The sequence below is a fragment of the Aythya marila genome, assembly GCF_965140915.1.
Source record: "Aythya marila genome assembly, chromosome: Z".
Lineage (NCBI taxonomy): Eukaryota > Metazoa > Chordata > Aves > Anseriformes > Anatidae > Aythya > Aythya marila.
The window spans coordinates 44,215,651-44,228,311 of NC_139080.1; the positions used below are offsets into that span (position 1 = coordinate 44,215,651).

The 12,661-nt window shown below is 40.5% G+C and overlaps 2 protein-coding genes across 3 annotated transcripts in view; one reads left to right on the forward strand and one right to left on the reverse strand.

Moving 5' to 3' along the window:
• The window catches only part of AGTPBP1 (ATP/GTP binding carboxypeptidase 1), a 64,894-nt gene extending 61,690 nt beyond the window's left edge, over window positions 1-3,204 (reverse strand). Inside the window, exon 1 of the mRNA XM_082783599.1 lies at window positions 3,182-3,204. Coding sequence (XP_082639725.1) covers window positions 3,182-3,189 — 8 coding nt within the window. The 5' untranslated portion in view covers window positions 3,190-3,204. The remainder of the gene's footprint in view (window positions 1-3,181) is intronic.
• Window positions 3,205-3,829: 625 nt separating this feature from the next.
• NAA35 (N-alpha-acetyltransferase 35, NatC auxiliary subunit) overlaps window positions 3,830-12,661 on the forward strand; it is a 30,896-nt gene continuing 22,064 nt past the window's right edge. Inside the window, exons 1-6 of one of the 2 annotated variants that reach the window (XM_082784370.1) lie at window positions 3,830-3,924; window positions 4,388-4,521; window positions 5,645-5,678; window positions 9,671-9,785; window positions 10,876-10,950; window positions 12,219-12,386. In XM_082784370.1, the coding sequence (XP_082640496.1) occupies window positions 4,398-4,521; window positions 5,645-5,678; window positions 9,671-9,785; window positions 10,876-10,950; window positions 12,219-12,386 (516 nt within the window). In that variant the 5' untranslated portion in view covers window positions 3,830-3,924; window positions 4,388-4,397. Of the gene's footprint in view, window positions 3,925-4,002; window positions 4,278-4,387; window positions 4,522-5,644; window positions 5,679-9,670; window positions 9,786-10,875; window positions 10,951-12,218; window positions 12,387-12,661 lie in introns of those variants that run through there. The other variant, XM_082784371.1, reaches the window with a different exon arrangement.

The window sequence follows — 12,661 nt, forward strand, 5'->3', positions numbered from 1 at the left end:
CGATTCTGGTGGAATTTATTTACATGAGACTGCAAGAACTTCCCCTATTTTGTTTTCAAATACATTCCTGTGTGCAAAAGTCAATAGTTTGGATCCTTTGTAAAGATATGCTTAAAAGATTACACTTAAAACACAATACAATTCTGAACATTTATCATATGCTATGAAATTAATATAAAGGTTCATTATGCTTTTTAAATTCACACAGTTTTACAACATTCCAAGTGAAATCTTTGACAGGTACACAAAACTACTGGAAACAATTAAGTTTTTTATTTAGCCAGAGAAAACCATAAATCTGTGGTGTTTTGAAAATGAGGTGATGACAAATTATATTGCTGTCATTACATGAAAGCTTGACGGGTCCCAGACACACTTTTCTGAAAATAACAGCAACACTGCCTTGCAAAACAGAACTGGTTCCATACAAGACTAGGCCTCTGATTTTGCTAATTGTAGAGAATTTTGACACAAGTGTACTCTTGCAAATGGGATAATCCATGCACTTACAAAAAAAAGAAAAAAAAGTAGCAAAAGTATGTCAATCTGCAGTCAGTGTGGAAAGGCAAGGACCTGAGAGGTATCCAGCAATGTAAGCTTAAAAAAAAAAAAAAAAAGTAGCTTCTATGTTTACACAAATCATATTGTATTCATTTACTATTTTTGGAAAGGCAGTAAGAACAATGAATCCAGCAACACTTTCCAGAAGCTTATGCAAGAGTGAAAGTTTGCAAACAACAAATGGCTCCCCTCCCCCAACTGCATGCTTACAGTCCGTTATTCAAATATTTACTAATACATATGCAGCACATTGGGAGTTCCACAATCAGCCTATATAACTAAAATAATCAGAAACAATTTTTAAAGTTAATGGCTATTCCCTCTGGGAGCATGAAAAACAAAGAGATTGAGAAAGTTCTCCAACATACTTTAATGGAAACAATATGTAAGCATGATTAGACCCTATCCTCTCCCTTTCTCAGTTTCCCTTGTAATTATCACCAGGTTACTCACTGTTTATTATTAAATCTTAACCTGCACTAGTTAAATCCGCCTTGCCTGTTTCTATAGCCCCTGTATACTCAATAAATCCAGTCAGTCTGTGATAATAAACATAGCTACCACTTCTCCTTAACTGTGAAAAATAATCACTCCCTCATTTGAGAGCCAACACTTGTTTCTACATACACACTGGAGAATTTGGCTTTGGCTCTTTATCTCTAGATATGTCATTCCTCTCTAACAATTAGAATACTTGGTACTATTCCAGCATAGCCTCTGTTCTTTTTCACCTTTGAGAAGATCTTTTGTGCTCTACTATGTATGTATTTCAACAAATACAAAAGCATTTCAGTTCAACCTCACATCTGTGGTTCATTCAGCTATTCTTGCTTTTATAACACCACAAAAGAAATAACCCATCAATATTCTTTGCACAGACTAATTCAGAATGTATAGATTTGTACCCTACTGGGTACTTTCATCCTAGTCTTCTGGGATTGGTGGGACTCAGGGGGAGGGTTGTTTTGAGGTGGTAAGGAGAGGGATTTCCAAAGTGACGCATCACGCTTCATAGGCTTGTGCCAATTCAGACACTTTTTTTTCATATACCTAAAGACAACCGAATTTTATTCATACACACAGGTTATAAACTCAAAAAAAAGAGAGTGAATTGCTCACATTCCAGTCAAAAACTTCCATTCTCACAGTTTAAAAATAAAAAATGAAAAAGGAAGAATGTATGTACCTCATTTAATTTGTACACTGAGGGCAATATTTTGCTATGTCTTCATATCCTGCCATGTATGGTTGATCCTGAGAAATATCTAAGTATTTTTAGTTATATCGCTGTACCAGAGATTAACAACTTATATTAGTACAAAACTGTCAGCACAGTACTATGAAGCTGCACACTGGGGGCAGTTTTTCAGTTGATTTCATTGTTGTGTTTTGTTTTGTTTTTAAACAGACCATTACCCTGGAATACCCTGTGGTAAATTCCTCCACATACAGGCACGTTAACGAACGGCAAGGATTAAAATGAACTTTGGCCCAGTTGAAGGTCACCTTCTTTCTGTTTATGAAAATATTTACAAACTTCGACACATCTCTATTTTCCTTCTCTCCCTGCACCAATTATTCCTCTTGACAAGTGCATATAAACAATCAAGTTCTTGAAAATTACCACTGTTCTTTGAGCAAGACAAAGGTAAAGAATAACCTTCAAAAACAATGAGATGGGGAAACTCTAACTGAAACCAACTTGCAGCAGGTGACCTGTCTTGCTGTGATGGATTTATAACACTGCAGGTGCTTTTTCTCTTTCCCTCTCTCTCTGCAGATCAAAATTCCTTTTGCAGGATTTTTTTTTTTCTTTAAGCTGAACAGTATATGACAAGTCTGCTCCTATCTTCTCATAAGTATCTTTAAAAAATTCATAATGATTTAATACAAGTTCCTACAGTGTAAAAATAGACTCTGTATTACACACACATACAAAATACATCAGTACCATCAACATTAATATAAAATTGTTCTGGAAAGACAAAAAGAGCAGGCAGTCAACTGACTATACCCTAAATCAGTACAAGGTTAGCTGAAGTTTTCTTGAACAAACCAGCCTATTTAAATCAAGTATATGATGACATGTTCTTACTATATTACAGGAACAAAGGTACTTCTTAATTAAAATTGAACTGAGTTCCTCATAATCTTTACATTTAAGCTACTCCCAGTCCACCAAGAAGGAAACATATGACAAGTTCTGGACGCAGGCCCTGATAACTACAAGCAGGTTGCTTTCCACCCCACCCCTTTATTAGCACATCCAAACAGATGTGCTTGTCTAAGAGAAAAAAGGCTATTTTTCCATTAAGCACCAAGGACTTTTAAATACTACTGACTTTTGTAATACACTTTTCCCCCAAAGAAAAGGTGCATGTGTGGAACCTAAAAATAAGTAAAAAGAGATTTTATTCTTTTGTTTGCCCCCGTGTGAGTATCACACATATCAAAGTTAGCTCACTCCTTCACTCTGCCCTATCAGTGAGCTTTGTTGTATCCTATAAAGTTAAAGGGCTTTGATGTTCTCGAAACAAAACACCTCAGATTACTGATGACTGCAGGGAACACATACTCGCTTTTTAAACTGCTACGGTCACTTCACACAAACGCAACCAACCTGCTCATCTTTGACTCCTGGTATTTTTTCCATGAGAAGTGCTTACGGCCAGTTACGACGCACCCACCGGCCTGCTGAGAACTGGAACGCGATCATCGCAAGAGCCAGGTCACAGCTCCTGGAGTTCCGCCGGCACACAAACATACACAGGTGCTGGATAACGGAAGCATCGCGAACAAGCTGCCAACGTACGATCTTTTCAGAAATGAGTGAAGGACTGAAGGTTTTTTATTTAATTTTGTATCTATGAAACAATCTGTAACAATAATTTGAGTTGTTTTGCCTGAAACGAAACAGAATTTCCCCTGAAGTGCAGAATCCTCCCCTGTCTGCAGAGCAGAGCGCTAGCGCTGCTGGCATTGCGTCTGTTACAGACAGGGAGGTATGGCCAGCTTGCATTCACGGACGCTCAGCCACTGTCGGGCTCAGCAGCAACGGCCTGCTGCTCACAATCATACCCTTCGCATCAGCACGAGATAAGCGTTACACAGACCCGAGCATTTCTCCAGGACGTGTGCCTACAGCACAGCGCAGCCCCTTCCCCCTCCCCTTCCCCCTCCCCTCCCCTCCCCTCGGGCCGCCACCGACCCCCTCCCGCCCGCCAGCCTGGAGCGGCGCCGCGCGCATGCGCAGAAGTCGGTGCGCGGAGGCGCAACGGCGCATGCGCAAGCGGGCCGACTCCCGTTGGCGTCCGGCGGCGGCGGCGGCGACCGAGACCGAGGGGCGCTCGCTGCGTGCGGCGGGTGAGGGCCGGGGGCCGCGGGGGGCTCGGGGCGGGCGTCTGGGGGCAGGGGGGCGGCACCGGGCGAGGCGCGGCACCGGCGGTCCCGGGCGAGCGTCCCCCGGGCGTCCCCCGGGCCCAGCGCGGCCGTTGAGGCGCCCGGCAGCGGGCAACCGCTCCCAACGGCCGCCCCCAACGGCTCCGGCCCCAACGGTCCCGGCCCCGCGGAGGCCTCCGGTGGGGAGGCCGAGCCGGGAGGGAGCGGGCCGCCGGCGGGGTTTTCCGTCGTAGCCCGTGAGCTACATCCTTTAAAGAAGAGCTTTACGGCTAGTTTTTTGTCAATCTTTTATGCGGTAGCTGTTTAAGTGAAGCCAGGTTAGTCTCTTTTCCCGTGTCCGCTGGTATTGCAGGGAAAAATAATGCTCTGTTGAAGCGCTTTCTGTAATTCGTGCGTAACGTGTCCCGTGTGTGATGCGGGTTTGCAGGTCCGGCACCATGGTTATGAAGGCGTCAGTCGAAGATGATGATTCGGGATGGGAACTCGGTATGCCTGACAAGATGGAAGAGAGCAACACAAGCTGGGTAGATATAACCCAGGAATTCGAAGAAGCCTGTAGAGGTGAGTTTTACTACTCATGTTCTGAGAAAAACAGGAACCCGTGGAGTGCTGAGGATAGTCCCATGGTTAAGTAGTTTGGCCTGTGTTCAAGATCCAGATGAGTGGACCACACTGATGCTATGGTTCCCTGTGTTTCATTTACTGCAAGGATAGATATATCAGAAGAACCGTGCCTAGCTTCTTGCAGATTACATAAATATCTTCCCTAGTTACGTTTTTTCTATTGTTGTCATACGCGTTTTTGCGTCTGATTTTTTTTTTTTTCTTTGCAAAGAGTTCTTCCTGTCTTGTGCTAAATGGAAAGTTCACATCTATGCAGAATCAATACTTTTTTTCTGTACGTTTTTGAATGTGCAGGATCTGTTGTTTTTTTTTTTTCATTTAATTGGTCAGTGCTTCATTTTTCATCTTCGAAATAAGGGTGACATTCAGAGGAGACGCAGTACATCCCACTCAACAGGGAAACAATTGGTTTCATTTAAATAGTGTCTTTATGGTTATTAGCTATTAATAAATTAAGTAGTGTCACTTAAATAGTGTCTTTATGGTTATTAGCTATTAGTGTACAATGACAGCAACTTTTTTTTTAATTGATTTTATGATGACACTAAGGAAAAAGTGTAAAACTTACCTTACCACACACAGGCAATAGACACAATTTCCTTATACTTTGAAATAATTCCCTTTTATTAGTGATCTATACTTTTTTTGCTCATCAAATACATCTTCAGATGTATTTGTTAAAAATAATATGAAAAAGCAAGCATTTCAGTAAACGCCTTCTCTGGAAATATTGAACATCTGCATAAAGGAGCATGGAAAACTGCTGTCCCATGTTTCAGGCTATTCAAATGCTACTGTTGGGTAAGTTTAAACCCCTTCAAGTGCTAGAATAGCAGAGAAGGCTTAGGAAATATGAAGAGCTGTTTTTCTAGCCTTTCAGTTTTAAAAGTGCTTTTTAAGTAAAAGCAAATAAAGTAGGGTAGAAATGCCTGGTCTGCTTCCCACGCCTTTCCCATTTAGTGTAATACCGTTTTTAAGTAATACAACTATCCTGGAAGTTTGTTGGAAGTTCTGTTAGAAAGATGATTATAATCATTTATCATGTTCTGTTCCTTTGTAGAACTCAAGTTAGGAGAACTGCTTCATGACAAGCTGTAAGTATGCCTTTGGGATAGTTTTGTTTTTTGAAATAGAATTAGTGCAAATGTATTAATACTTCCTAATGAGTAAGTCATGCAGTATGAACTAAGTTTCTTTTAATTTTTATTTAACTAAAATAGTTGAAATATTCATAATAGCCATTCATCCTCATTAGCATGTATATGATGCATCTATACGAAGGCCAAACATTTCTCATAGTGCCAGTATAGCATTACTTTTCCTGTTAATAGATTTAGTGTGAATATTAGAAGTTTATGGAACTTGTTCAAGATCATCAGTGATGTTGAAAGTGGTGAACCTACTAACCTATTTTATATGGACGTGCTTTTACACAAAAAGACCGGAAAGGTTTCAAGTTTTAAAATTCAATTACCTCAGTTGTTATTAGCAAGTTTTAGATAGATGTGTTTTAGAGTAATTCTAAAACATGATGCCAAGGTGGAAACTGAGAACTCTACAGTCTAAGGAAAAAATATACTTCAACAAAAAGCATGTACTAAGATCTTATTATTTTTTATTTTTTTTTTAAAGAATGAATTAAGATTAAAACATTTTCAAGAAAATGTAAATCATTTAACTGCGTAAGTCTGTTCATTTGCAGAAGGGAAGAACTGCCCACTTAAGACTAATAGCTCACTAATAGCTCAGAAGACAGAAATAAGCTATTTAAATGCTTAAAATTGTGTTCAAGGATGTCACAAAGTTACTCAGTAGAGTCAAAGCACATTTTCATAGTATAATTTTATACATAACTGACTCTCAGAATTAGAGCATCTACCATGCAGTAATCTTTTTTCATTTAAGAAAGGCTTGTTCAGCAAATCCACTGAGTATCAGTGTACAAAAGGTGAGGCACTATATCCTGTCTTTGTAGGCCAGTCTTTCATTGAGTGTATCCTATGAAGCTTTTACGAACTTCCTGACTACAAAAGATACATTGTCACATATCACAGAATCATAGAATTTCTAGGTTGGAAGAGACCTCAGGATCATCGAGTCCAACCTCTGACCTAACACTAACAGTCCTCCACTAAACCATATCCCTGAGCTCTACATCTAAACGTCTTTTAAAGACCTCCAGGGATGGTGACTCCACCACTTCCCTGGGCAGCCCGTTCCAATGCCTAACAACCCTTTTGGGAAAGAAGTTCTTCCTAACATCCAACCTAAATCTCCCCTGGCGCAACTTTAGCCCGTTCCCCCTTGTCCTGTCACCAGGCACGTGGGAGAACAGGCCAACCCCCACCTCGCTACAGCCTCCTTTAAGGGACCTGTAGAGAGCAATAAGGTCGCCCCTGAGCCTCCTTTTCTCCAGGCTGAACAAGCCCAGCTCCCTCAGCCGCTCCTCATAGGACTTGTTCTCCAGGCCCCTCACCAGCTTCGTCGCCCTTCTCTGGACTCGCTCGAGCACCTCCATGTCCTTCTTGTAGCGAGGGGCCCAAAACTGAACACAGTACTCGAGGTGCAGCCTCACCAGAGCCGAGTACAGGGGGACAATCACCTCCCTAGCCCTGCTGGTCACACTGTTCCTGATACAAGCCAGGATGCCGTTGGCCTTCTTGGCCACCTGAGCACACTGCTGGCTCATATTCAGCCGACTATCAACCACTACTCCCAGGTCCTTCTCTGCCTGGCAGCTCTCCAACCACTCCTCTCCCAGCCTGTAGCTCTGCTTGGGGTTACTGTGCCCCAGGTGCAGGACCCGGCACTCGGCCTTGTTGAACTTCGTGCAGCTGACCTCAGCCCATCGGTGCAGCCTGTCCAGATCCTCCTGCAGAGCCTTCCTGCCCTCGAGCAGATCGACACACGCACCTAACTTGGTGTCATCTGCCAACTTACTGAGGGTGCACTCAATGCCCTCATCCAGATCATCGATGAAGATATTAAAGAGGCCCGGGCCCAGCACCGAACCCTGGGGAACACCACTAGTGACCGACCTCCAACTGGATTTGACTCCATTCACCACGACTCTTTGGGCCCGACTATCCAGCCAGTTTCTTGAGGAGAATGCTGTGGGAAACAGTGTCAAAAGCCTTGCTGAAGTCAAGGTAGACCACATCCACAGCCTTTCCCTCATCTACCCAGTGCATCACTCTGTCAGAGAAGGAGATCAGGTTCGTCAAGCAGGACCTGCCTTTCATAAACCCATGCTGACTGGGCCTGATCGCCTGCTTGCCCTGCAAGTGCCGCGTGATGACTCTCAAGATAATCTGCTCCATGAGCTTCCCTGGCACTGAGGTCTCATGCTGGAGTTCTTCTGTTTGGTTAATTTTTGCGATCAGTTTTCTTATAATGCCCATTTGAAACAAAGCTAGTATATTCAATGTATATTGTTGTTTATAACGTGTAACGCCATTAATTTGTGGGGGATATATACATAATCAAGCTTGAGAACTGGGCCCACGTGAACCTAATGATGTTCCACAAGTCCACGTGCAAGGTGCTGCAGCTGGGTCAGGGCAATCCTGGACCTGAGCACAGACTGAGAGAAGAACAGCACTGTGAGAGCAACCCTGTGGAGAAAGATTTGGGGATTCTGGTGGTCAAAAAGCTCAACGCGAGCCAGCAGTGTGCGCTTGCAGCCCAAAAAGCCAACTGCATCCTGGGCTGTATCAAAAGAGGTGTGGCCAGCAGGTGGAGGGAGCTGATTGTCCCCCTCTGCTCTCCCTTGTAAGGTCTCAGTTGGAGTGCTGTGTCCAAGAAAGACGTGAACCTGTTTGAGCAGGCCCAGAGGAGGGCTACAAAGATGATCAGAGGGCTGGAGTATCTCTCCTACGATGAAAGGCTGAGAGAGCTGGGGATGTTCAGTCTGGAGAAAAGAAGGCTCTGGGGAGACCAAAGGGGTTTATAAAAAAGATGGAGAGAGACTTTTTACATGAGCAATCTGGAGAAAGGGTACTAAAACAGAGTAGATTTAGATTAGATAATAGGAAGAAGTTCTTCACAATGAGGAAGGTGAGGCACTGGAATGGAGAAGCTCTGAGTGCCCCATCCCTGGAAGTGTTCAAGGCCAGGTTGGATGCGGCTTTGAGCAGTCAAATCTAGTGGAAGCTGTCCCTGCACATGGCAGAAGGATTGGAATTAGGTGATCTTTAAGGTGATCTTCTTTTAGGTGATCTTCTAACCCAAACCATTCTATGATGTGTCTTACTTAAGGTTTTGGATGTAACATAATAAAGAACATCTTTCACTTAACATCATTTTATAATTTTACGTGATTTTTAAAAAGGTGGTATGTCTGTATGGGGTGTATAGAAATATGTATTTAGTAGTGTGATGTTTGCCTAAGTAGTGCTCTTAAAATGGCTTAAAATAAAGACTAAGTGTTTTCTGCTAAGCATCTCTTACATACTTCTCGAACAATCCTTAAATTCCTGAAAACCATGCTCTCTCAAGATTGATAATAGAATCAAATACACTGAGTCGAAAGGGACCCACAGGGATCATTGAATCCAACTCCTGGCTCCACAGAGGACCACCCAAAAATCAGACCATGTGTCTGAGTGGTATCCAAACACTTCTTGAACTCTGATGGGCTTGGTGCTGTAACCACTGCCATTGGGAGCTTGTTTCAGTGCCCAACCATCCTCTCAGTGAAAATTAATTTACTGCCAATTAAAATGTATTTACTCATTCAGGTAGAAATAAAAAGTTAAGTATTAAACCAACGACTTTCCTCCCCTCTTTGCCAGGCTCAGCTTCACTCCTTCATTCCCAACTGCTCTAACTCTCCTTCCCTACCCAGAAGTGGTACAGAGGGATGAGGAATGAGTGCTGCAGTCAGTCCGTACCAGCTCCTCTCCACTGCTCCTACTTCTTCACACTTTTCCCCTGATCCCTCCCATGCCTGCAGTTCCTCTCATACTTTATTGTCATCAGTCAGAACGCAATGTACTTAAGGTTGTCACGATATGTTCTTTTACACTGGTTTGTAAAGACCATTTTGTATAAGGTAGTTAAATTTGGATCATTTTTGTCTCCTTAGTTTTGGTCTTTTTGAAGCCATGTCTGCCATTGAAATGATGGATCCCAAGATGGATGCTGGTATGATTGGAAACCAAGTTAACAGAAAGGTTCTTAACTTTGAGCAAGCTATTAAGGTTTGTGGGAGTTTTCTGTTTATGCCTTTTCACTGGCTGTGAAAGTATGGTATAACTTAATCAAATTGTAGTTAAGCATAATTCAACTTCATGTATGTTTTTCACTCTACATAAATTGATTTATTTTTTTTTTCTTTTGGATAAGTAGCTTGTGGTGCTTGCCTTTTTTGCAATTTGCATTACCACAATGATAGTAACTCTTTAAGTGAAAAGTGCTGTAAAACTGTTAGGTATTAATAACTCAAATACATTTCAGAAGCACTTTGGCAAGTCATCCCTTGCATCCCTAAAACATGTGTTTTAAATGAAGATATACTGGTTAGTCCATCTTCCAGATGAAAAGAAACCAGCTTCTCTACAAAAGCTGTAAATTAATGCTTTGTGACTATCAGTTCATTAGCATCATTAGCACTGAAAAGAAGATAGCAAATTTGACAACATTCACAGTGGCAATTAACTTCTGAATGGTCAAAACTAATTGAAGCTAGGCTGAAAGACTGTCTATTACTTTGGAAAAAGTAATGGACTCAGAGAGGGAAAATAAAAAATTGCCATAATACTTTGAACAGACTGAAAGAGAAACCCCAGTAAAATAACAGCCATCTAATTCTTGATTCAGATGTGCACACACTGAATAAATAAAATCAAAGAAATAGGGTTGCTGCTTCTGTTCCTGACCCTCAAAGCAGTAAAACTATGTACAAGTATCTGCAGTATAAAAAGCAGCCTTCATAGGTCATACATATTATTCCTTGTTCAATTGTTACTATGGCTACACATGCTATTTTGTGATTTTGAGTGTTGCCAGTTACTTGGTTTTAAACTTTTATTGGCGACTCAAAAATCAGAATTTTTATTTTAGATTGTTCTTTGAAAAGCTGTCTGTTGGTCAATGTTCAACATGATGATAAAGTAAACTTTTCCAGAATTTTTGAGGCATTATAAAGCTGATCAATAAAGCTTATCATATGCCAGTGTTCTGAAATCTTAACCAAATTGTAATTTCTTTTTTGGCTGTACCAATAATAAGTTGTGTTTTGTCTGTGGTCTTCCAGATTCATAAAATCTGTTTCTTTCTTTGTTTTCTAAGGATGGCACCATTAAAATAAAGGATCTCACATCGCCTGAGCTGATAGGAATAATGGATACATGCTTCTGTTGTTTGGTGAGGATTTCTCCACTCTTAGTGTTAAATGTTCTTGCTTTCAAAATGTAATCCCCTAATCCAGATTTAAAAAAGAAGAAAAGAAATAGAACTTGAGGAAACGGATCCACTAAGCAGAAAATATGTACTTTGTGTTTTGATTTCCATTGATACATTTGCACTGGCATATAACAGGCCATAACTTTGATTTTTTGTTTTTGTTTGTTTGCGTGTTGTTTTTTTTTTAATTCCAAGAAATCATTATGGAAGAGAACTGGTAATATTTTAAATAATACTAAAAGTTTCTATAATTGTAGCTTTTTTTCATGTGTATATCTGCCTGCTGTATGTCAGGGTTTGTCTGTGTTGAGTGATACTCAGTAGCGTACAGCAGCCCGTTGCTCATCTTTGTACAGCCAGCGTTGACTTCGAGCTTTCATTGGCGTTTTGAGGAATGGAAAGAAAATATCTAGTTCAATTTAGAAAGGAATTATGTAAATTATCACACATTTCTACATATTTTTACATATGATGATTGTGACTATTCTTCCTATATGTATCTTTTCATTTGCTCAGTAGGTAATACAAAATATTTTAAGATACTCTTTAAAATTATGTCAATAAAACTACTTCATTTTTTTTAAACAACAGTTCAAATTTATTTAGTTTATTCACAACAAACCATAGAAAGGTCACTGTATATTTGATACGGTGTAACATTATTCCTTTTTTCCTACCCCCTTGAAATACTGGTGAACTGCTGAACTTTTAAGGAACTGTGGTAGTGTTAGAAATCTGATCCTATTGTATTTCATGATAGAAGTAATATTTTAAATTACTGAAGCTTTTTCCCTTTAGTTTAAACCATGAAAGTAGAGAAATTGGTTTGTGAAAAGAAACTATGAGTTGTAGAGAACATGTAGAATATTGCTGAATTGTTCCATAGCTACTCTAACTTTTTGTTCTGTATTTGTATCAAAATTTTTTTGAGTAAAAAGTCTGATGGTCTCTCAACTTTATGTCATGCGTAAGCTACAGTTAGAGAGCAGAGCTCCCACGCAGGAATTTGATAGTGCTTCTGGTTAATTAACTTACTGCCTTTCATAGGCAGCAAATGAGTAGGTTAAGAGTCCTTCTTCAACCCGTTTTGCTAGATTGAAAGTTAAGAGGATATGGACTTTCTTACTTGCTGAAGCACAGTGAGATGCAAAAAGAATGGGGATATGAAAATGAGGACTTGGCTGTCATGAATAAAACATTTTATTTTATTTTATTTTTATTTTCCCTAGATAACATGGTTAGAGGGACATTCATTGGCACAGACAGTATTCACTTGCCTTTACATTCATAATCCGGACTTCATAGAAGATCCTGCTATGAAGGCTTTTGCTCTGGGAATCCTAAAAATCTGTGATATTGCCAGAGAAAAAGTTAACAAAGCAGCTGTTTTTGAGGAGGTATGTTTCAGTACATCTTAACGGGTAAGTGTGCTACACTGCATGTAGGCTCCTTAACACAAATGAAAGAGCATTTTAGATAAATGTATTCCTATTTGATTGGTAGGTACCACAGGAGCAGCACTTCATCCTCTTGAATGTGTTGGACCTGATCTTTTTAAAATGCATTTTTCTTCAGTGGAGATGTTTCCTATATTTTGCTTGAATATTAAGGCGCATAAATATTTTATTCAGGAAATAATGCAAATTTTGTGGCTAACCATTTGAAATCACAT